The 26379-nt window shown below is 38.2% G+C and overlaps 1 protein-coding gene across 5 annotated transcripts in view; it reads right to left on the bottom strand.

The window, feature by feature from the left end:
- The window catches only part of STX17 (syntaxin 17), a 78165-nt gene extending 53349 nt beyond the window's left edge, over positions 1 to 24816 (bottom strand). Inside the window, exons 1-2 of one of the 5 annotated variants that reach the window (XM_005897024.2) lie at positions 24774 to 24816; positions 10061 to 10246 (exon numbers count right to left, since the gene is read on the bottom strand). In XM_005897024.2, coding sequence (XP_005897086.1) covers positions 10061 to 10183 — 123 coding nt within the window. In that variant the 5' untranslated portion in view covers positions 10184 to 10246; positions 24774 to 24816. Of the gene's footprint in view, positions 1 to 10060; positions 10247 to 15306; positions 15583 to 23472; positions 23595 to 24586; positions 24697 to 24773 lie in introns of those variants that run through there. The other 4 variants (XM_070375563.1, XM_070375565.1, XM_070375562.1 and 1 more) reach the window with 4 other exon arrangements.
- Between the last annotated feature and the right edge of the window lie 1563 nt (positions 24817 to 26379).

Genomic DNA, 26379 nt, shown 5'->3' with positions numbered 1-26379 from the left:
ATCTGCTGAGTTTTGCTTTTGAGTCTTCAGCTGAGTACAGAGCAGCACAAACATATAAGGAAACTACCTGAAGTCAGAAAAAGAATCACTGAAAAAGACCAGGTAGGCTCATCCCCCGAAAAGACACAAGCCCAGAAACAGCTCATGTGACCACCAGTCAGAGTAGAAAAATCTCTCAACATACTGGAATCAGGCAGAGTACTCCAAAGTACTGTACTGTGTGAGGGAAAGTTAGGCCTGGAACAAAGGCTGTTCTGATCCTCTGCAAGCTTAAAAGAGCCTCAAAAGGATCAAACTGTTCCTAAATAACTTAAATGTATCTCAGAATAAATAAAGTTCAAAAGTACTCAAAGAAATTTTGGAATATTCAGTATCCAACAAATTCAGAATGTCTGGCATCCAATAAACAATTACCATGCATGAGGTCGCTAAGAGTTGGACACGACTGAGCGGCTTCACTTTCACTTTTCACTTTCATGCATTGGAGAAGGAAATGGCAACCCACTCCAGTGTTCTTGCCTGGAGAATCCCAGGGACGGGGGAGCCTGGTGGGCTGCCGTCTATGGGGTCACACAGAGTCAGATATGACTGAAGCAACTTAGCAGCAGCATGTATGCAAAAAAAAAAAAAGCAGGAAAATATGATCTATAATAAGAAAAACCAATCAACAGAAACAGACTTAGATATGATAGAGATAATGGAATTAAGACAAAGATATTAAAAGTTATGATGTATTCCATGTTTAAGAAAGCTGAAGAAAACTGAAGATATGGAGATATGAAAGATAGTTTTTATTCAATTCCTAAAATTAAAAAGGTAGCTGAAATGAAAAATGAAATGGATGGATTGAACAGAAGGTTAAGACATGCAAAGAAAAGATTAGTAAATTTAAAGATGTAAAACAGAAACCATCCAAAATGAAACAGAAAAAAAAGATGGCCAATAAATGATTATAGTATCAATAATCAAAGGCCAATTGAAAGCAACATTGAAAATTGAAAGCAACTGTTATGAAGTTGGACTCCCTGAAGGAGAGAAAAAATATGTGAAAAATTAATGAGATAGTGGCTGAGATGGTGGAGTAAGAAGATCCTGAGCTCACCTCCTCCCACAGGTGCACCAAAATTTTCAGAGCAAGTATGGATGAGAACAACTTAAAGACTACCAGAAGAGATTTTCCACAACTAAAGAAGGAATTCCTTATAAAGAAGGAATCATATAGTTTATGGACAAAAGATACAAACTTTCAGTCATAAGATATATAAGAACTAGGGAGATAATATATAACATGATTAAGATAATTACCACTGCTTTATGTTACATACAAAAGTTGTTAAACAGAGAGTAAATCCTAATATATTTTTTCTTTTATTTTGTATCTGTATGAGATGATGGACATTCATTATTTTTTGTGATAATCATTTCATGATGTATGTAAGTCAAATCATTATGTTGTACACCTTACACAGTTCTGCATGTCAGTTATATCTCAACAAGGAAGGAAAAAAAGAAAAATGAATGGCCAAAGCTTTTCCAAATTTGGTAAAAACTATAAACCCACAGATCCAAGAAACTCAAGGAATACCATAAATAAGAAAATGAAGAAAATTATACTAATGCATAACAAATGATAGTAAAATCTAAAAAAGAGTAAGAGGAAAAAAGATGTGAAGTACAGAGGAACACAGATAAGAATGATAGAAGACTTCTTGTGATAAACAGTGCAAACCAGAAAACACTGAAGCAACATCTTGAAAGTACTAAAACAATCTAAAAGTCAACCTAGAATTCTATACCCAGAAAAAATATTTTTTTTCAATTGAAGGCCAAATAAGACATTTTTCCAAACACAAAAAGCAAGCAGAATTCATTATCACCAGCAAAACTGCACTACAAGAAATGTGAAAGGAAGTCCTTCAGGTCGATGAGAAAACAGTACCAGACAGAAACCTGGCTCTACAAAAAAGTGAGAGCACCGAAAATGGTAAAATCAGTTCAGTTCAGTTCAGTTGCTCACTCGTGTCTGACTCTTTGCGACCCCATGAACCACAGCACGCCAGGCCTCCCTGTCTATCACCAATTCCTGGAGTCCACCCAAACCCATTTCCATTGAGTCAGTGATGCCATCCAACCATCTCATCCTCTCTCATCCCCTTCTCCTCCTGCCCTCAATCTTTCCCAGCATCAGAGTCTTTTCAAATGAGTCAGATCTTCGCATCAGGTGGCCAAAGTATTGGAGTTTCAGCTTCAAAATCAGTCCTTCCAAATACAGGACTAATCTCCTTTAGGACGGACTGGTTGGATCTCCTTGCAGTCCAAGGGACTCTCAAGAGTCTTCTCCAACACCACAGTTCAAAAGCATCAATTCTTCGGCGCTCAGCTTTCTTTACAGTCCAACTCTCACATCTATACATGACCACTGGAAAAACCATAGCCTTGACTAGACGGACATAAATTATATTACAATAATACTATATAGATTCTGAGAGAAGAAATTGAAGTGTATTGTCATAAAATTTTTATATGTGAAGTGATATATATATAACACATTACTTGAAGGTAGACTATCATAAGTTAAAGATGAATACTCTGAACTGTAAAGGAACCATTTAAAAATAAAAACATAGAGGTATAATTAATAAGCCAATAAAAGAAAAAAAATACAATCTTAAAAATATGCAATTAATCCAAAAGGGAGTAAAACATGAAAAAAAAGGGGAGAAAGAATAGATGGAACAAATAGACAAAAAGAGCAAGATAGTAGATTTAAAGACAACCATTTGATAAATATCTATTCATTATAAAACTTATCAGAAACTTGAAAAAGAAGTTAACATCCTCAATCTCATAGAAGCATCTGTAAAAACTATACAGTTAACATCATGCGTAGTGGTAAAAGATCATTCCCTAATATTGGGAACAAGGTAAGGAGTTCTGATCTTGCACTGGAGGCCATAGCCAGGACAATAATGTAAGAAAGGAAGTGAGAGAAGAAAGCAAAGGAGGGAAGGAAGGAAGGGAGGAGGAGAGGGGAAAGAGAGGAAACAGAAGAGAGAAAAGAAAGAAGGAAGTAGGCAGGCAAAGATTAGAAAGGAAAAAATAAAACAGTCTGTCGTCATGACTGTCTACATAGAAAATATCAAAGACGCGATTCAAAGAGACGGAAAAGGAATGATGGGCAAATTACCTGTTAAGAGATTTCATAAAACAGTTTGCCTTTGCCAAGGGCTTCTCCTTAGGGCTTCTCTCTAAAAGGTTTTTAAACATAGCAACTTTGGAAGGAAGCATTTTCTAGATGCTATTGGATATACACTTTTCACAGAGTGGGCAGAAGGATTTGTCTCAGCACTATTTGCTCTTATGTGGCTTCCAGGCCATTAAGCTTTTCCCCAATATTTCAAGATGGGTGGAACTCAGAATGACATCCCCAATGTGATTCAGATTCCATTCTTTTCCTCTGCTGGATACTGCAACTTCTAATAAATACCCTTAACTGCTATGAATAAACTGGACCAAGAAAGAGGAAAAACAACTACAGAAAAAAAATCATAGATACTGTTTTTCAGTCATTTCAGGAAGATGTTTTGTCTCACCACATGCATTCATATTGTTCTTCATGTGTCTCATGGCCTCATGGTATACCAGTGGAACAGGCACAAGCAGAGAATCCAACATTCACAGAAACAACCTTTCCCCTGCTGCTGCTGCTGCTAAGTCGCTTCAGTCGTGTCCGACTCTGTGCGACCCCATAGACAGCAGCCCACCAAGCTCCCCCGTCCCTGGGATTCTCCAGGCAAGAACACTGGAGTGGGTTGCCATTTCCTTCTCCAATGCACGAAAGTGAAAAGTGAAAGTGAAGTTGGTCAGTCATGTCCGACTCATAGCGACCCCATGGACTTCAGCCTACCAGGCTCCTCCGTCCATGGGATTTTCCAGGCAAGAGTACTGGAGTGGGGTGCCATTGCCTTCTCCGAGCCTTTCCCCTAGACTTTCCTAAAAGAGACCAAAGCACATTCTTATCCTGGTGAGAAAAAGCCGTGTCCACCATTCTCATCCTGGTGAACACCTTGTCTCCTTTTGCCCTCTCTTCTAGTTTATCATTTTGGATAACCCTGATTATAAACCCACACCACCGTGTGATGAACACCTCTGCACAGGCATTTTCAGGCTTCCCGACATTAATCCCTTTGTGCTCTTTGGCAGTGACACCAGGTCTCTCAGTTTCGCTTTGCCTGCTCGGCAAGGAGAACAAATATTCTAAGAGTAGTACCCGGGCTAAGAGTTCTCTCTAGAACACCTCACCATTTACTTAAACAACTTTATATATTTGTAGGCTCACATTTTATGTCATTTCATCTTCCAGAATATTCTGATTCAAAATTGAAAAACAATGATAATAATTCTGCCTCATATTGCATAGAGTATAAAAACATAAAAGCTAATCATAATTATTAAAAATGATTTTCCAAAATTATATAATGTTTCCACTATGTGCTCAGTCACTCAGTCATATTTGAGTCTTTGCGACCCCATGGACTATAGCCTGCCAAGCTCCTCTGTCCACGGGGATTCTCCAGGTAAGAATACTGAAGTGGGTAGTCGTTCCCTTCTCCAAGGGATCTTCCCAACCCAGGGATCGAACCCACGTCTTCCACGTTGCAGAAGGATTCTTTACCATCTGAGCCACCAGGGAAGCGCAAGTTATTTATTACTGATTTGGGAAATTTTATGACGATATAACACAGAGAATGTTCAGGATTTAGGAGTTTAGGGTATAAAAGCACTTTAAACCTTATGCTGACACTTAAAAGATTTATTTAAATTTACAGGCATAGTAGGAAAAAAAAAATGCTTCAGTTGGAGAGAAAAAGACCCAGAAATACTATGGAACTGTAAAATTATACGTGGTATCCAAAGGACTGACGTAAGATCAATGTGTTTGTGGTATAATGTATGATGGGAAGATGATGAGAAAGAAGCAGAGAAAGTAGATGAAAAGCTTCTTTTGCTGGATATAAGAGGATATCTCAATGATCTGAATGATCAGAACCCCTTATAGGGAAGATGATGGCTTTATGGAGGATTAACCAGGTAGGATGAGATTATTGTAGATGATGAAAAGTTTAAGTATTCAATTCAAATAAATTATTAAACTCAATAAAAAAGAAAAAAATCAAAGACTCAAAAAGTAAAGCTACATAATATTAACAGATAGTCCAATGAGCATAAGCCATAAAATTAGGATTACTCATGTAATGAAGATAAATAATATCTACCCTAGAGTGAGGTTAAAAGTAATTCACCTTATTGTGTCTGCCATATATGAAAAATGTAAAACTCAAACACAAAGGATCTCAGGAATGTTGTGACTCTCCTAATGATTATAAACAATTAACTGAGCACCAATGTTGAGTACCTGAAAACAATAACTTACTTGTTAAGTAACTCATTTCCAAGTATCAACTTTGCATTCAGGGATTCTTTATAATATCTCAATCCTCAAAATAACACTATGAGAAAGATTTTAATGTTACCTTTACAACTCTCTAGAGATCAATCATGGGCCTCTGCAGACTCCCCATGAATGGTTAAAATGGTTGTGAACCTGAAGGTCTACTGCACAGTGCTGTGTGGGAATGGTGTATTTGTATCTGACCCAGGACGGAGTCAACCAGGTAATGTTCCACAGGATGTTACTAAGTTGGGATTTGAACAAAAAACAAAGTTTGAAAGATGAGCAAATGGAGTGGATACTGCTAATAAATGTAGGAAAGCCAGAGTATTCAATTCTATTTTTTCCATTTTCCTTCTTCACTGGAAAATGAGCATAAAAATAGAACACTCCACAATAGACAAGACTAAGAGGAAAACAAAAACCAAAAAAGAGTGAGAACAAACTTAAATCATGCTATATTTCAGGCACAATATTAGAAGATTAATATATTTAGCAGCATGGTGATTTCAAGAAAGTAATTTAACCACTCCAAATCTGCTTCCCCACCTAAAAAAGGAAGACAATAAGAAGGCTAACCTATTGGGATGTTGTGAGATTAAATATGATAAATACAAAAACTTTATACAGCATTCAACAGATAAACACAACAGCTACTGTCTTTATTATTATTATTTGCTCACGTGTCAAGTAAGTTGTAGAAGAGATTAGTGTCTTGGATGAAGACTGAATAGATGAAACCTTATGTCTCACAACAAAATTCTAAGAAAAAGAAAATAGCTCAGACTCTATGTTTGCTACACAATGTTAAACCTAAATTAGGTTTAATTATTAAAGGCTGTCATTCCAAATACCTGCAGAGGAGAAAAGGCTTTAAATGATTTAATGTGTGTTTGGGGGGAAATTACAAGAAATAACCTCCTAAAAAATTAGTTAAGTTGGGACCACTGACAAACATTTCTAAAATGCACTGTTTTTACAAAATGTCATTTTTTTGTATTGTCTATTTGCACAGTGGATACAATTAGGATGTTTTTGGTTGCAAATAACAGAAAGCTCAAAGTTTAAAGAAATGGCTTTACTAATAAAGATATTTATTACCTCACATAAACAGCACCCTAAAAGTGGGATGATAAATTCAAAGGTAGTTTATTTCAGAAGCTTACAAGGTTGTCAAGCACCCAAGTTCTGTCTGCTTTATTACCTTCAACAAAGAGTTTTCACTCTCATACTTATCCCCTCCTGGCTATAGTTACATATACAACAGGGAGACAGAAGACCAGCAGAACTGCTTCCTCCCGTGTACATCTTTATACAGTAGAAAAGTCTTTTCCAGAAGTTCCATATCCCAAACATGTTTTTCCCTCAAGTCTCATTAGTCAGATATGTCTATTTTTCATTGCTAACCAAACACTGACAAGCATGATATTATCACCATTAGAAACATTATCATCACCACCTGTGCTGAGGCTTTCCTATCCTGTAACACAGGAGAAAGCAAACTGAATCAGGTGTCCAGCAGAAAAAAACTATGAGGGGGGAAATGTGATTGTAAGACTGAAACAAACATTCTCATACTAAAAAGAGAACTGGGAATAGTTTTTGTTGTAATCACAAGTTAAAAAAACAAATAAATGAAACCAAATCAAAAGTAACAAATCAACAAGACGAATTATATCTGATTTGGTACCACATAGTTCAGGCTTCATACTGCCTAAATAGTCCATACCACTCATTTCACACTTAATTATATGTTGCCTCATCATATCTGAATATTTCCTATCTTATTTCTTTAACTGGAGGGTAAACTTCTTACAGATTAGAGACCTAATTTTTTACATCTTTCAACGCTAAAAATATAAGAAACAGCAAACATCAACACTTATGAAAAGCTAACATATATTTATATCCTGTAATGATTTCCCTTCTCATTAAACCTGGCAGACAGAAGAAATATTCATCTCTGCCTTTTTTCAAAATTTAACCAAAATGAGAGTAAAGAACTTTAAAAGGGATCAACCCACAAGAATAATGAGAATACAACAGGAGATATTAACTGACGAGAAACTTTAACATTTTGGAAGCTGGAAAGAGAATGGATATGTTGCAGCTGACTTAGTAGAGCAGAGAAAGTTGAAACCCAGGGTTGCAGAAGGGGTGGAAAGTGGGAGAGAAAGGCAGTGAGAAATAAGCCAAAGGAACAGCACTATTCCAGAAAGACTCAGTTAACTAGAGGTACCACAACCAGGTAATCAGGAGGATGTGTATGGTGGGGCATGCTACACAGTAAGTTTTCCCCAAAAATTCTATAAAATTAAACAAAGAAAATTATGTTCAAAGCTTATTATGTTGTTGTTCCTATTAACTATGCTTAAGTCTGTTCTATGTTAGATAACAAAGCTGAAATGCTAACACTTCAAATTTCAGGATTACATTCTAATCAAGTCTATCATGTGTAATAAAACATAATGCTGAAGGACCTATGGAATATAGGCCCAGGTGTCCACAGCACACTACTCTCATTGTTTTCAGATGTTGCACAATCAGTCTACTAAGGCTTACCTTCAATTTCCCTTCAGTCTGACTTTCTTCTTTTAAATTCATATTGGATGACTGATGGCTAACATAATAAATATTTTATCTTTCTACACCCTTCCCTCAAGAAGCCTATCTCTTTTTGAAAATGAGGCACTGTTAGACACCTGGACTCTAAATTTAGTTCTTAACTCTATTGTCCACAGTAAAGGCAGTGGCTTTTTAATGTTTTTACACTGCCATAAAGTATCTACTAAAATATGCTATTCAAACTTATATAGATTTAAAAAATCACCATTAAAACTAAACTAGAAGTCCTAGAGATAGAATGATCAAGATTATGGACTAAAATATAGCTCAGTGTAAGTCCAACTGCTTAGCCTCAGATATCACCTATACAGTAAATTATTCTGATACCATTTAAAAGTTTCTCAAATAGTAAAATTTTCAGAAAATGCTAGAGGAAAAAATGTTCTGGCAGAAAAAGATCTATATAACTCTAGAATAATTTCTTTTCTGAAGTCTGGCACAGCAAATTAAATCAGTAACAGACCTGTTTCTATCCCCACCCATCTTTCTCCCAGGGTCTGGCCTTTCCATCGATTATCGGGTGGTACATGTGGCTAGGATCTGAGGGTAATGACAGCAGGCATGTTTGTGTAGAATAAATACAAGAAAGGGGCAATTTGCCAAAGGGAAAAATGTCAAAGGCAAAATAGGACAGTGAAAGAAAGAAAGAGTCTTAATAGACCACAGTCCACTTATTTCTTCCTTTCAGAATCAATTCATTTGCCAAATTCTTATCTCGTTAACTGAACACTTCAACATAAGCTCAGGACTTTGAAGCACACCTTATCAAACCTCCCACCCAGATATGATTGATCAAAAGTAAACAACTCCATTTCCATACTGTTACAATGCTAAAAGAACACGCCTTCCTTATTCATTAAAGCATGGAATCTTTATTTCTGCTCACAACAAAAATAACCAGTTTACCAGACAACTCCTTCATCCTTAAAAGTCATAATAGTTATCATGGAGAAAGAAGAAAGAAACTAAAAGATTATGAAATGTTAATCTTGAATTCTATTCATATTTACATTGAAATTTTCACCTTATTTTTCTTGGAACTTACTTTCTAAACTTTTACAGAAGACTTAGGTACTAGAAAGACAGTTGGTACCCATGAGAGAAAAAGCTGGCACTCTTCTTACTTGTATAAGGTACAGAGTTGAGGGTGATAAATACTGTTTATACTGAAAGGCTTAATGACCACTTCCGCCTCCCACCCGCTCCCAGCCAAAAAACATTTAATGGAGGACCTCACAACTTAAAATTTGTACTGGGGGAGGTTCTCCTGAGAGATCAAATACCACTGATTTGTCCCACAGCAAATAAGACAACACAACCTGCCAAATCCATGCTCAGTACACAGTAAACTTCATGTTTCCATAAATGCCACAACCACTCCATCAGACCCTAGCTGGGCCAGGTTGTATGCAACCTCCACCATAGTCCCCCACGCTAGTTCTTCCCCCTACCTATCTCGTAAGGTGACCTCTAGCTAACATTTGGGCTTTGGGGTTTCCTCAAAGGGAAGCGATGAAGCTGGGAAATTCTCTCATATCAAAAAATGATTTACCTCTTTAATCCAAAAGCACTTGAAGAGGACAGGAGTTACTGATGAACACATCCTCACAGTTAAGAAAACTTGCCACTGGGTGAATGAAATTAAGGCAAGCCCTTTAGCGGAAATCCATCACCTTCACATTATAGTCAACTATCAAATTCTAATTATTAACTGCTAATTCATCACTATGTACAACTAAAAAGGCATAGATTCTACTCTTATATCTTTTCATTAAAAAAGGAATAATATCAGAGGAGTATTTGTAGAACAGAAAAAATGAACAATGTTGTTAAATCAACAGGAGCTAGATGTTTTAGCAAAGTCTCTTACCTGAGATTTTCAATGGAGGTGAAATGTACAACAAATATAAATCAGAATATGTAACTGTTTCTTTAGTAGAAAAAGAAAAAACTGGAAAAAAGAAAGAAAATGAAAAAACTCACCTTCTCAATATTTATCTGGTGCTTTCTTAACCTCTCCAGATCTGTTGGAATTACTATCTTAGTAAATTTCTGGATAGCTGGTTCAAGACGCCGTAATTTCACTTTTTCTTCATCTTCAGACATCCTAAAAAAATGCTGTGTCTCTCCTACTTGCAACAATTATCTTCTCCACTCATGTAGAAAAACCTAAAAGGGAAATATTTAAGAATTTTAAAAATTAATTTCCATTGTTTTTAAAAACCAACAATTAGGTAATTTTATAAGATATTCTGAACACATACTCAACTTGATGCTGAACCTGAGTGACTTGTTAACAAACTTAAAAATGTTTTTAAATTTATTTAATTAGAGGATAATTACAATATTGTGATGGCCTCTGCCATACATCAACATGACTCAGCCATAGGCATATATATGTCCCCTCCCTCCTGAACCCCCTTCCCACCCCATCCTTCCTACAAGTTAGGTATATTCACTTTAAAATGTTTAGAAACTAGGAAATAGAGAATAAAACAAAATCAATGATCTCACTTACAGTTAGCTACTCTTTCCATTTTTCCTTCCCCCCATCCCCCTATTTTTTCCATTTTGATGTATGTCTTTCCAGGTCTTTTTAATATAATGTATGTATATATTTAAATAACTTTTTCCAAAAAACCAGAAGCATACTGTTCAAGTCTTCATCACCCAATGTATCTTTGACAGTGAATAATGTTTTCTAAACAGGTGTCAACTTGCAAAACTGGAAGAAAAAATTTTATTCTTAACATTTCTGCTGTATCAAACTCTATTTCCAATATATATCTAATTATACACTTGAAATATAAAATGCAACTCTTCTCATTGATGTTCTTTAAATTGCCTCTTCCCTTTCTTACAGAGTAATTAGCATTGTCTATAATCAATACAAGTAACCAGTGACAGAGATGGAATAAGAACCCAGTATTCCTGAGAGTACAATCAAAAATTCTTTCTAATTCACCAGTAGTTTTTCTACCAGAGTTGCAGAGAGTCTAGGGTTATGTCTTTGGGGTCAGGGTAGGTGATGATAAAAGCTGTCAAGTGGGCAGGCTCCAGGACCCCACACCTGCTTCAGTTTCAGAAAATTTTGTTTCATTAATTTCATAAATTTGAACTTATTTGATTTTATGTAAATAAAGGTCTCCACTGCCTAAGCAAGCTTGAAAACCACTCCTGTACATCATGTTTTCATGCTATCTAATTAGCCACAACCTCTCCCATATTAAAAATAAATAAGTTGACTATGTTAATCTCATTGTGGTATCCTAGACTGGGGTGCATAGAGACAAGGGTTCAGGACTTTGAGGAGTCACTGAATCCTTACAAGAAACTAGGACTATTTTTTAATTATTTCAGAAGATAGAGTCAATTGCTTTCATGAAATTATCAAAACACTCTATCACTCCACAAACATTAAAAACTATTACTTTAAATGTTTCTCTCTTTGAAGTGTTGGTTATACAAATTATCTTATCCACCAGAAACTTGGTCTTTACATTTGATCTAAGCTTGAAAGCAAAAAAGGAAAATCTCCAGCCACCACAAATAAAGAGTCTAACAGCTAAAGTGGTTAGTGGACATTAGAGTGCACAGGAAAATTCAGTCAAAAGAGTTGGTCAACAGACCCAACAAAATGGGAAAATTCATAGCTCAGGGTCTAGAGATAATAAAGTAATCTAAAAATGAAATTAAAATTGGTACATTTTAAAATAAAAATATAAAGAAACAGAATTTTTTTTTTAATTAGATAATATTATGAAACACTAACAGGCCAATCTGAAAATAAACCAAGTAAAAATTCTACAAATAAAAACCTCCAAAGGTGGGCTAAAAAGTAAATTTTGTAGCTGGAAAGAGAACTATTGGCCGTAAGCTATCAGTCAGAACAAAGGAAAAAGGAAAAAGAAGATAAGCAACATAAAGGATAAAATGAGAAGCTCAATAACAAGTAGGAGTCACATTCCAGTAGTCATGTATGCACGTGAGAGTTGGATTATAAAGACAGCTGAGTGCCAAAGAATTGATGCTTTTGAACTGTGGTATTGGAGAGTCCCTTGGACTGCAAGGAGATCCAACCAGTCCATTCTGAAGGAGATCAGCCCTGGGATTTCTTTGGAAGGAATGATGCTAAAGCTGAAACTCCAGTACTTTGGCCACCTCATGAGAAGAGTTGACTCATTGGAAAAGACTGATGCTGGGAGGGATTGGGGGCAGGAGGAGAAGGGGACGACAGAGGCTGAAATGGCTGAATGGCATCACTGACTCAATGGACGTGAGTCTGAATGAACTCCGGGAGATGGTGATGGACAGGGAGGCCTGATGTGCTACGATTCATAGGGTCGCAAAGAGTCGGACACGACTGAGTGACTGAACTGAACTGAACCAGAGTCATTAAGTCTCCATTAAGCTCCAAAATCACTGCAGATGGTGATTGGAGCTGTGAAATTAAAAGACGCTTACTCCTTGGAAGGAAAGTTATGACCAACCTAGATAGCATATTCAAAAGCAGAGACATTACTTTGCCAACAAAGGTCCATCTAGTCAAGGCTATGGTTTTTCCTGTGGTCATGTATGGATGTGAGAGTTGGACTGTGAAGAAGGCTGAGCGCCGAAGAATGGATGCTTTTGAACTGTGGTGTTGGAGAAGACTCTCGAGTCCCTTGGACTGCAAGGAGATCCAACCAGCCTATCCTAAAGGAAATCAGTCCTGAATATTCATTGGAAGGACTGATGCTGAAGCTGAAACCCCAATACTTTGACCACTTCATGTGAAGAACCGACTCATTGGAAAAGACCCTAATGCTGGGAAAGATTGAAGGCTGGAGGAGAAGGGGATGACAGAGGATGAGATGGTTGGATGGCATCACTGACTCGATGGACATGAGTCTGAGTAGGCTCCAGGACTTGGTGATGGACAGGGAAGCCTGGCGTACTGCAGTCCATGGGGTTGGAAAGAGTCAGACACGACTGAGCAACTGAACTGAACTGAAAAGGCACTATTCAAAGAGAATATGCTAAGAATTAAGATGTAAAATTTCAAACTGAAAATGCATATAAGCACCAAGTAGCATTAAAAAAACAAATTTACCAAAATACACAGATGGGAAATTTCAGAACATTAAGGAAAGAGAAAAACTACTTTAAAAAGCAAAGCAGATATAAAAGACAAACTAAAACAACAAAAGCAGCAAACTTTTCATCAAAGCAACATAGCAAAAGACAGAAATATCTTCAAAGTGGTGATTTGATATATATCCAGATTAATTATTATTTAGAAGTGAGAGTAAAATAATCATTTTCAGACCTACAAAGACCGAGTTTATTACAAAGCCCTTTATTAAAAGAACTACTAAAAGGCATGATTTAACAATAAAGAAAATAAACCCAAAGGAAAAGAATGGCAAGGAGCAAAAAAATGTAATGAAGTATACTGTTACTGGGTGAACAAAGGAAGGTATGAATAAAAGAACAAATAAAAGATTTATTTTGAACAACCTGATTAAATATAATAAAAATGTTTCCATGTAATTATTTTTCTATAATTTTTTATAGCAGCATAGTATCACATTATATATATGTTCAATGATTTAATCATCTAATGTTGGCTATTTAGGATGTTTCCAATTTTCCCCTATTATAAACTATACCACAGTGTAATTACCCTCCTTACATATAAGTCCATACAACCATCTATGATTATTTCTTTAAAATAAATACCTGGAAGTAGAATTAACAGGTAGACACATTTTTTAAGGCTTTTAATATTAGAAGTCCCAAAAAAGGTTGTGCCTATTTACATTCCCACTAGCAACATATCTGGAGAAGGACATATCAAAGTGTCCATTTACCTGGATTAAAGACTTAAATGAAAGACCTGAAGCCATAAAGCTCCTAGAAGAAAACACAGACAGTACACCCTTTGACACTGGTCTCAGCAATGTTTTTAGATCTTTCTCCTCAGGAAAGGACAACAAAAGCAAACAAACAAATAGGAGTACATCAAACTAAAAAGCTTTCTCAGGGAAGGAGCCCATAAACAAAACAAAAATGTAACCTACTAAATGAGAAAAGATATTTGCAAATAATGTATCTGATAAGGCATTAATATCCAAAATATACAAAGTGAAAGTGAAGTTGCTCAGTCGTGTCCAACTCTTTGCAACCCCATGGACTGTAGCCTCCCAGGCTCCTCTGTCCATGGAATTTTAATTCACACAACTCAATATCAAAAAATAATCCAATTAAAAGTTGGTAGAGTGAGGGAGGCGCGGCACGGGCTGCATCGCTTAGAGTAAGAATCTGGCCCGAATACCCTGAGCGCTATCTGAGCGAAATAATTTGGGCTAGCAAACCAGACTGTAGGATATCTACCATGCGAAAAGCCAGCCCTAACCTAAGACACCGCCAGCCCGCGTACGGAACAAAGGACTAAACAGAGGTAGCCGGCTGCAAACCTTCCCCCTCCGCTGACAGGCAGCCAGAGCCGGAAGGGGGCAATCGCAGCCCCAGAGAGACATTATCTATAAAACTGGCTTCTTTGCTAACTAAAACTTATTGGGGGTCTGGACGGTCAACATCTGCCTGAGAAGGTGCGCCGGTTTTACACCCAGATAACCAAGTGGCGGGGAGGCGATAAGTCGCAGCATTGGCGCTCGCCAAACACCTCATCACCTGAGCTGCTCGGACCTGGGAAGAGCACAAAACGCAGCCCCAGCTGAGTCTGCGCCTCTGAGGACTACCTGAGTGCCTGAACCTGAGCGGCTTGGACCTGGGAGGTGCATGCAACCCAGGGCCAGCCTCGGATTGTTCCCGGCGGAACAACCTAGAGCTTGAGCAGTGTGGGCAGGGAGGCTACACGCGCCGTGAGCGGGGGCAGACCCAGTGTGGCTGAGGCACTGCGAGCGCACGCCAGTGTCATTTGTTAGCAGCATCCCTCCCTCCCTCCCCATAGCGCGACTGAACAAAGAGAAGAAATACAGCTCCACCCACCAGAACACCGACACAAGCTTCCCTAACCAGGAAACCTTGACAAGCCACCTCTACATACCCACACACAGCGAGGAAACGCCACAGTAAAGAGAACTCCACAAACTGCCAGAATACAGAAAGGACTCCCAAACTCAGCAATTTAAACAAGATGAAGAGACAGAGGAATACCCAGCAGATAAAGGAACAGGATAAATGCCCACCAAACCAAACAAAAGAGGAAGAGATAGGGAATCTACCTGATAAAGAATTCCAAATAATGATAGTGAAATTGATCCAAAATCTTGAAATTAAAATGGAATCACAGATAAATAGCCTGGAGACAAGGATTGAGAAGATGCAAGAAAGGTTTAACAAGGACCTAGAAGAAATAAAAAAGAGTCAATATATAATGAATAATGCAATAAATGAAATTAAAAACACTCTGGAGCCAACAAATAGTAGAATAACAGAGGCAGAAGATAGGATTAGTGAATTAGAAGATAGAATGGTAGAAATAAATGAATCAGAGAGGATAAAAGAAAACGAATTAAAAGAAATGAGGACAATCTCAGAGACCTCCAGGACAATATTAAACGCTACAACATTCGAATCACAGGGGTTCCAGAAGAAGAAGACAAAAAGAAAGACCATGAGAAAATACTTGAGGAGATAATAGTTGAAAACTTCCCTAAAATGGGGAAGGAAATAATCACCCAAGTCCAAGAAACCCAGAGAGTCCCAAACAGGATAAACCCAAGGAGAAACACCCCAAGACACATATTAATCAAATTAACAAAGATCAAACACAAAGAACAAATATTAAAAGCAGCAAGGGAAAAACAACAAATAACACACAAGGGAATTCCCATAAGGATAACAGCTGATCTTTCAATAGAAACTCTTCAAGCCAGGAGGGAATGGCAAGACATACTTAAAATGATGAAAGAAAATAACCTACAGCCCAGATTATTGTACCCAGCAAGGATCTCATTCAAGTATGAAGGAGAAATCAAAAGCTTTTCAGACAAGCAAAAGCTGAGAGAATTCTGCACCACCAAACCAGCTCTCCAACAAATACTAAAGGATATTCTCTAGACAGGAAACACAAAAATGGTGTATAAACTCGAACCTAAAACAATAAAGTAAATGGCAACGGGATCATACTTATTAGTAATTACCTTAAACGCAAATGGGTTGAATGCCCCAACCAAAAGACAAAGACTGGCTGAATGGATACAAAAACAAGACCCCTACATATGTTGTCTACAAGAGACCCACCTCAAAACAGGGGACACATACAGACTGAAAGTGAAGGGCTGGAAAAAGATTTTCCATGCAAATTGGGACCAAAAGAAAGCAGGAGTCACAATACTCGTATCAGATAAATTAGACTTTAAAACAAAGGCTGTGAAAAGAGACAAAGAAGGTCACTACATAATGATCAAAGGATCAATCCAAGAAGAAGATATAACAATTATAAATATATTTCCACCCAACATGGGAGCACCGCAGTATGTAAGACAAATCCTAACAAGTATGAAAGGAGAAATTAACAATAACACAATAATAGTGGGAGACTTTAATACCCCACTCACACTTATGGATAGATCAACTAAACAGAAAATTAACAAGGAAAAAAAAAAAAAAACATGTATCTATAAAGCTCACTAAAGCAAAGCACAGTAAAATGAGGTATGGCAATAAAAGGCATTAAATTTATCAAATAAAAAAATAAATAAATAAAGTGCTGAAAAATTAAAAAATAAATAAATAAAATGATAGTTGTAATTATTAAAAAAAAAAAAAGGAGATAGATGAGAAAAGTATGGCTGTAAGCTACTGGACTCTTGAACTTCTGGTGCTAACTAAAAAAGTAATATACACACTTTAAGCAAACCAAAGCATAGAAGAATTTTTAGCATCTGTGTTCCCTAACCAACAATAGCTTTCTCTTCCTCTCTAAACTTAAACACCTACCCAATTTCTTTGTATAAATTTTTCTTTAAAAGAGAATAAACAAAAAAGCAATCATGCATAAAAAAAAAAATAAATAAATAAACTGGGTAAATTCTCTGAGAGCTATTCACACCAAATCTACCCCCATGGCTGCCTTTTCTCATTCTCCTGAGGCATTTACATCACACTTGCTGGACTGGGTCTTTTGGCACATTGGATGAAAATCATGCAAAGTTCTCCCTTGGCTATAGAAAGAAATAAATTGTAACCTTTTGCTTTGAGAGTAGAGTTTACATTTCTCCATACTTGTATTCCAGCACAGCATCTAGGGTACTCAGTAGCCATCCACTAAATTGACATGGAACAAAATATTGTTTAGCTTTTGACAGTGGAGATAAGTTCTGCTTATGCAGCCTCATTGTTGTCTACTAGAGAGATTCATTTTCTGTTGTTTCTACCCAGTTCAGGGACTCACACAGGAAGCAATGAGAGGCTCCTTCCTGGTACTTGGGAGGGAGCCTCCAGACAAAAAAAAAAAAAAAAAAAGTTGGTAGAGGATCTAAATAGACATTTTTTTCCTAGGACACATGACAAGATTGTCAGTATCACTAATCATCAGGGAAAAGTTAGTCAAAACCACCTCACACCTGTCAAAACGGCTATCATCAAAAAAGACAAGAAATAATTAATGCTGGTTGTTGGCAAGGATGTAGAAAAAGGGGAACACTTATGCACTGTGGTGGGAATACAAATTGGTGCAACCACTATAGAAAACAGCATGGAAGTTACTAAAAAAATTAAAAACAGAACCATCATATGATTTAGCAATTCTAATTCTGGGTGTTTATCTGAAGAAAATAAAAACAGTAATTGAAAAGATACATGCACCCTTATGTTCATAGAGCATTATTCACATTAGCAAGATATGGAAGCAACTATTAAGTGTTTGAAGATAGATGAATGGCTAAAGAAGATGTGATACACACACACACATACACACACAATGGACTATTACTCAGCCACAAAAAAGAATGAAATCTTGCCACTCGCAACAACATGGATGAACCTAGAGGGTATTCTGTTAAGTGAAACAAGTCAGAGAAAGACCAATATCATATGACCTCACAAATACCTGAAATTTAAAAAGAAAAACAGAACAGAAACAGACCCATAGATACAGAGAACAAACTGGTGGTCACCAGAAAGAAGGCAGTGTGGTGGGTGAAATGGGTGAGATTTCCAGTTATAAAGTCATAGGGATGAAGGTACAGCACAGAGAATTTGGTCAATAATACTCTAATGACCTTGCAGGATGACAGATGGTTACTAGACTTATCATGATGTTAAATTCATAATGGATACAATTGTTGAATCATTATGTTGTATACCAGAAAAAATACGGCATTTTATGTCAACTATACTTCCATTTTGCCTTTTCTTACTGTTACTTGATACTGCTGGAATCAAGATTGCCAGGAGAAATATCAATAACCTCAGATATGCAGATGGCACACTTTCTACCCTTATGGCAGAAAGTGAAGAGGAACTAAAAAGCCTCTTGATGAAAATTAAAGAGGAGAGTGAAAAAGCTGGCTTAAAGCTCAACGTTCAGAAAACGAAGATCATGGCATCTGGTCCCATCACTTCATGGTAAATAGATGGGGACCCTTATGGCAGAAAGTGAAGAGGAACTAAAAAGCCTCTTGATGAAAGTGAAAGAGGAGAGTGAAAAAGTTGGCTTAAAGCTCAACATTCAGAAAACTAAGATCATGGCATCTGGTCCCATCACTTCATGGGAAATAGATGGGGAAACAGTGGAAACAGTGTCAGACTTTATTTTGGGGGGCTCCAAAATCACCACAGATGGTGACTGCAGCCATGAAATTAAAAGACTCTTACTCCTCGGAAGGAAAGTTATGACCAACCTAGATAGCATATTAAAAAGCAGAGACATTACTTTGCTGACAAAAGTCCATCTAGTCAAGGCTATGCTTTTTCCAGAGGTCATGTATGGATGTGAGAGTTGGTCTGTGAAGAAACCTGAGCGCTTAAGAATTGATGCTTTTGAACTATGATGTTCGAGAAGACTCTTGAGAGTCCCTTGAACTGCAAGGACATCCAACCAGTCCATCTAAAGGAGATCAGTCCTGGGTGTTCAATGGAAGGACTGATGCTGAAGCTGAAATTCCAATACCTTGGCCACCTCATGTGAAGAGTTGACTCATTAGAAAAGACCCTGATGCTGAAAGGAATTGGGGACAGAAGGAGAAGGGGACAACAGAAGATGAGATGGCTGGATAGCATCACCGACTCGATGGACATGAGTTTGGGTAAACTCTGGGAGTTTTAGTGATGGACAGAGAGGCCTGGCGTGCTGCGATTCATGGAGTCACAAAGAGTCGGACACGACTGAGCGACTGAACTGAAGTGAACCTTCAATTTTAAAAAATTTTAAATGTCCATTTATCCATACTCCAACCAGTATTTCATATTATCATTCTTCTTAGACATTCAACTGGTGACAAAAATGGTGTCTCTTTATTTTGCATTCTTTACATTACTAATAAGATTGATTTATTATCTATTTGCATGTCTTCTTTCATCAACTGCCTGCTTGTGCTATAGGGAACGTCTTTCTCCTATTATATATAACACATAATAGTCTCATAAATAATCTATTACTTGTCTAACATCATTTCCTAGTTTATCACATTGCCTCTTGTGTTTTCTTCCACTATGTAGATTATTTAAGAAGCTATCTTTATATATACTATTATTCCTATCAAAATGGTTTTGAAAGTACCTGGTATTCAAACTGGTATTCCAATGCTAAAGGAACTAAAACATGCCTTCACATGTCTCTTCTACACTACTTCTAATCCTATCACTCTAGTCAAACAGCACAATATGCATAGCATATTACAAGGGTCTTATTTGGCCTTCCTTTAGTCTCTTTCCCCTCTCCAATTTTCCCCCATAGATTACCACCAATTAATGTATCTAAAACACCAAAGGCAACATGCTCCTCCTTCAGACAAACACTTCCAAGAGTTCCCTATTATCTGAGCAAGAAAATACAATGTTCATAAGTAATCCACTCACACTGTTGAAATATCACCCAATCTCTACTTTTGGCTTTGCAAGGTGCTCCCTCTGTCTAGTCACTCTTTTATAGCCCATCTGCCTCTCAACTGCATGTAGCATTTGAGATACAACTCAAATGATTCTGCTTTCTCTTTCATTAATCAGTTTTCGGTGTACTTGACAAACCCCAATTATTGACTATTTGGCTTATCTTCACTGTTCCCCTATGCTATGATGACAGCTTTCTTTTTTGAATTCAAAAAGTGCTATTTCCAGGTCAGAGTACATGACTTTGCCCCTTAGCATTTTGTGCTGAAGGAAAAACCTGCTGCCTCATAAGAGCCATCTTTCAGGGCAGAAGTTCTGGCCCAAGAGCTCCCCAAGAGACTTTTCCACCTCCTGGTTTCCTTCTAGAGAGTGTTTTTTTTTTTTTTTTTCTTTCTACCATTTCCATTTCTATACAAGTATAATAAAATGTCTATATAAAACTAAGAAGAGAACATAACATTCAAACAACCACATAAGGTATAGTGTTACTGCAACAAAATTGTCCAACAGTTACTCTGATAACAAAGTAGTTCAAATAACATTTATAAGCTATTAAGGGAAGGTCTTAATTCAATACAAAATGTGGCTTAAGAGTGTGACTAAATAACAAGTTGAAAATATTTTCAGCATTTCTTGATTTTTCAGTCAAAAAACTGGGAAATATTTATGGTATAATTCAAACACAGGATACAAAATATATTTACATTAACATCACAAATATTTTAAATATGCCTACAAAAAAGCTAGTGGGAACACAAAAATGACTAATTTCCCAAACTTCTGCAGAGTTGTATTACTTTTGACTTTTTTTTTCAAGCGTAATGGAATATGTGGAGCAACAGAATTGTATCATGACAATGATGGTGGATACACAATTAAAATACATTTATCAAAACTTACAGAACTGTATATCACAAAAGGTGAAATTCTGTACATTAAAAAACAAAAACAACAAAATGTGGGGGAACCCACAATGAAATACAAACTATAAAAAATAAACTGTATTACAAATGAACATAACCACACTGAAAGAAGTGGTGGAGGAAAATAACTAATATAGGTGACTTTGGAAAACAGATGCTGGACACTAGTGTCTAGATGTGAGATACTGGGCTTCCCAGCTGGCGCTAGTAGTAAAGAATCTGCCTGCCAATGCAGAAGATGTAAGACGCAGGTTCGGCACCTGGGTCAAGAAGATCCCTGGAGGAGGGCATGGCAACCCACTCTGGTATTTTTGCCTGTAGAACCCCATGGACAGAGGAGCCTGGTGGGCTACAGTCCATAGGGTCACAAAGAGCTGGACACGAGTGAAGTGACTTAGCACAGCACAGCACAAACTAGATAACACAAGGTTAAAGACAACAACAAAAAAACTACACACAACTCTACTGTTCTCTAGTTAGTAAATTTGTTTCTCACAGGACTATGGGTTAGGAATTCTGAACTAACATTATGTGTATTACTAGGATTGAACAAACAAAAAAAATATTTTGTAGAACAAAAAAGCCAGATTTCTCACTGTTGAAGAGAGAAGTTACAAATGAGCGGCAAGACTATAATGAACAATGTGGTATTTTTCTAGAAATAGAAGTATCAGAATAAACCCTGTTTAAAAACATATATATATATATATTATGTGTGTGTATATATATATATATATGTATATATATATATACATATAAAAATAAAATATAAATCTTTGTAGATGCATGGGTATATATGTATGTGTGTGTGTGTATGCCTGTATCTCCATGACATATACAGATATACAGTTGACCTTTGAACAATATGGATTTGAACTGCAAGGGTCTACCCACAGTGGAATTTTTTCAATAAATACTACATGATCTACAGTTACTTGAATCTGCAGATACAGAACTGCAGATACAAAAAGTCAACTATGGAACCTGAATGATTCTGGTATCTGCTGCAGGTCCTAGCAGAGAAGGTAATGGCAACCCACTCTAGTACTCTTGCCTGGAAAATCCCATGGACAGAGGAGCCTGGTAGGCTACAGTCCATGGGGTCTCGAAGAGTCGGACATGACTGAGCGACTTCACTTTCACTTTTCACTTTCCTGCACTGAAGAAGGCAATGGCAACCCACTCCAGTGTTCTTGCCTGGAGAATCCCGTGGACGAGGAAGCCTGGTGGGCTGCCGCCTACGGGGTCGCACAGAGTCGGACACAACTGATGCGACTTAGCAGCAGCAGCAGGTCCTGGAACCATTCTCTTGGATACTAAGGGATGACTGTATCTAGCTAGAAATATACACATTTATACATATACAATGGGCTTCCTTAGGTGGCACTAGTGGTAAAGACTACGTCTACCAATGCAAGAGACACAGGAAATGTTGGTTTGATACCTGGGTCAGGAAGATCCCCTAGAGGAGGAAATGGCAACCCACCCCAGTATTCTTGCTTGGAGAATACCATGGACAGAGGAGTCTGGTGGACTACAGTCTACAGGGTTGCAAGATGTTGGACATGACTGAGGGACTGAGCGTGCATATATATAAAATACACACACACACACACCTTCCTAGATGTCTTCTGCCAGGTACTAGAAACAATGATATGCCAGTAGCAATGAGCACAACTAGAGCCCAGATCCCTTGGTGTTTAAATAGTACTCTCCAAAAAAGAAACCAGGGGTCTTTGGAGAACTGGTGGATTCCAGGATAGAGAAAACGTTAAGAGAAGCCTGGAGCATCTTATGATGCCAAAAAGTAAGGCAGTTAAAAAAAAAAAAAAAAAGAGGGGGGATGACGGTCTATTAAAAGGGCACAGGAAGCAATCTGAAAAAAACTTCCAATGGACGAAGTTGGAACAACTTGAGAAATAAAATAACAAAAGTGTAGGAAAACAACCAATAGAAAACTCAATGAGTCCATACTAATACAAAAAATTAATAAAGAAGTAGGATAAAGGGACAGCTCTTCCTTACCAAAAAATTCCAATTAATAAATTAAGAAGGAATGGGGGAAACAAAACATCACAGTAATAATTACTGAAGGCAAGATCCATTAATGGATGCTAAAATCAGCAAATTAAAGCTTGAGGGGAAACAGGATATCTGAAAGGTTTAGAAGTTGTACCCCAAGATACTAACTAAATACAAAGGGGAAAATAGTTATTTTACAGTAGAGAATCCCAACAGATACCACGTTAACCAAGTGATCAACAATAGTGTCATTTCATGCACTCCCTTATGATTAACTATTGAGAAGGGCAAATACATTTCTGTGGTATTAACAAAAATATACAACCTTAATCTCATTCTGAGAAAACATTAGACAAAGCCCAACTGAAGAACACGCTACAAATAACTGACCAGGACTCTTCAAAAGTGCAATGGTCATGAAAGACAGGAAAAGACTTCAAAGTTGTCACAGATTGTAGACGACTAAGGAGGCATGCCAACTAAATGCAACGTAGGATCTTAGATTGGATCCTGAAACAGAAAAAGGCCGTTAATATAAAAAGTGATGAAGTCTGAAGAAAGTTGGTGATTTAGTTAACAGTGTTGTACCGAAATTAATTTCTTCCTTTTGGTAACTAACTGTATTATAGTTACATGAGATGTTAACATTAAAGGAAACTGTAGACAATTCAGATACTTTTGTAACTTTTCTGTAATTGTAAAATTATTTCAAAGTAAAAAGGCTTTTAAAATAATATGTGAACTGTTTCACATAAGACAAACATTGAGAAGTCAAAGAACTGCAATCGTATTCACGGCACTTAACACTTGCGGCGGAGGTGACCTGAGGGTGCCAGGTGCTTTACAAACTTAACCTTGAGTGCTTACAACTATCACCAGCTGAGTATCATACTATTTAATAAGGAAAAAGTACTGGGATATTAAACAAATTACTTAAGGTTATTTATAAGCGAAAAGCCCCATTTCTCAGGAAAAGTCCAAAATTGCAGGCAATGCCCCCTTCCAAAAAAAGTGATGAACACCTTCCCACATTTGCCCAGCACGTCGCCTAGTGTTTCTGACTGGGGGAAAGGGTACTGACTTTGGAAAGAGAAGTCAAGGCCCTTGGACCTACCTCCCATATGATCTGTTTTCTGAGCCTGTGATTCCGAATTTTAAAAAGCGGGAGCTTAGATGTGGGGCTTTCTGCGATCCACCGCCCTCTCGCCGGTCTGGCTGACAGGGGGCTAGCTCCCACCTCGCGCCCCAGGACCTCCCCTTACTTCCCTCGAGCCTCGTACCGTCCCTCTCAGTGTCATCCACCGCGCACCTGGGCCACAGAAACCAAACACCGTCTCCCCTACTCCCGCCCAGGAACTGGCCAGCCTCTGGACCGAGACTCCGGCTACTCTGACGATCTGGGACCCACAGTGCGTCAACGGGCAGGGCAGAAGACGGAAACTTTTCCACCCCGAGACCCGGGAGGCCGTCAAGCTCGCCCGGTCGGCCGCCTCCTTATACCCACTTCGAACAGCGCCTCCACAACCGAAAACGCCACTTCTAGAAGTCGAGTAGAGACCCCACAGCGCTCGCACTTCCGACCTGATGCCCTGCTTCCTGTGGGGTGTCCCTCCCGCGCCCGGTGCTGGCACCCTGCCCACCACTTCGGTCACGGCCTGACACCCCGAGACGGCCTCTCGCGAGCCCCTTACCTCCCGCCGGGGCGCTGGAGGCTGGTAGGTTTGCAGGGCGCAGGCGCAGGGGCCACGGGGGCGGGGCGTCGCGATAGGCGGACGGTGCTCCGCCACGCCCCCTCCCGCCCATGTCCTGTTTTGCGGGGTGTGGCCGGCACTCCAAATACACACACACACACGCACAAACGCGGTCACCGCTCTGGGCTGTCTTACAAGCTGGTCTTTATTAGTTGTGGGGCAGTAACACTGGAGCTAGGAGGAAGGAGACGCACAATTGCTTTTTAAGTCTGTTTGTTGTGTTTTAAGTGTGAGACAAGTCACATATGTATAGCCTTTTACATTTTGCAATCTTTTTCGGTCGCATTTTCTGCTCTTCTAGGAATTTTACTGGTGGGCTGGCCGGATGTTGTTACCTCTTTGCTGCTGCTGCTGCTAAGTCGCTTCAGTCGTGTCCGACTCTGTGCGACCCCTTAGACGGCAGCCCACCAGGCTTCCCCTGTCCCTGGATTCTCCATGCAAGAACACTGGAGTGGGTTGCCATTTCCTTCTCCAATGCATGAAAGTTACCTCCTTACACATACAGAAACTGAAGCTCAGAGAGGTTGTACCTTCTCCCTGTCGCTCTTCCCCCAACCCCCCAAGCCCCAAACCCTCTGAGGTGGACAGGGCACAAGTTTAAATGTAAAAGAGACAGAAACTGAAATTCAGACTAGTCGTGTGTTTCCTCCCAAATAAGTTAGGCCCTTAATGCCAAAGTCCTTGTTCCAGTTTTATAGATAATGAGACTGAGGCTCAACAAAGAGTTTCCAGTGACTCACTCCAGTTCAGCCAGTTAGTGACAGAGTTGGAACTTCAACTGGGTTTCCTAATTTCCTTCTCAAGTTCTTCCAGTTATACCAGCTGCTACCAATGAACAAGCAGATGGTCGGCTTTGAAGCCCTGTCCGGTTCACAGGTCCTCCTCCCTGGATGGCCTGACTTCCAGATCGAGCCTTTTCAATATATATTTGAATATTCAAATGAGTTGCTCAGAATGTACCCACTGATTATATTGTCCTCAGAAGCCATAGCTTAGGAAACAGCTTTTAGGATATTCCAGTGGAGTGGGGATAGAAGTCAAAATTGGGGACCAATGACTATTAGGGCTCTGTAAGAATTGCCTTGAAAGGCATTTCTAAAATAAAGCAGAAAATCTGCTAAGCATTTCAGGTTTTATTTGTGGGTATCATGAATGGTGATTTTAGTTGTTGTTGTTTTTACTCTAGGAATGAGGTGCTTATAAGATTTTAATTCTAAAGAGAAAAAATAAAGTATTAGGCAATACTATGGGAAAATGATTTCATTTGTTTTTTATGCAAGGGTCAGTTAAACAAGAGCTACTGAAGTAAAGGTCATTTGAGTTAAGTTCTGCAACAGCTACCTCAAGCACACTAGGGAGGTGTGACACGCAAGGATTGTAAACTTGAACCTGGCCTTCTAGGTTTTTATCTATATGTTTGCTATAAGTCAGGTATGTCAGGGTAGCTGGATAGAACTTTTTTATAATTACATTTATTTATTTTTAGTTGAAGGATAAATGCTCTATAATAATGTGTTAGTTTCTGCCAAACATCAACATGAATCAG

The sequence above is a fragment of the Bos mutus genome, chromosome 8 (assembly GCF_027580195.1).
Source record: "Bos mutus isolate GX-2022 chromosome 8, NWIPB_WYAK_1.1, whole genome shotgun sequence".
NCBI lineage: Eukaryota > Metazoa > Chordata > Mammalia > Artiodactyla > Bovidae > Bos > Bos mutus.
This window is presented reverse-complemented; position numbering and strand designations above follow the sequence as displayed.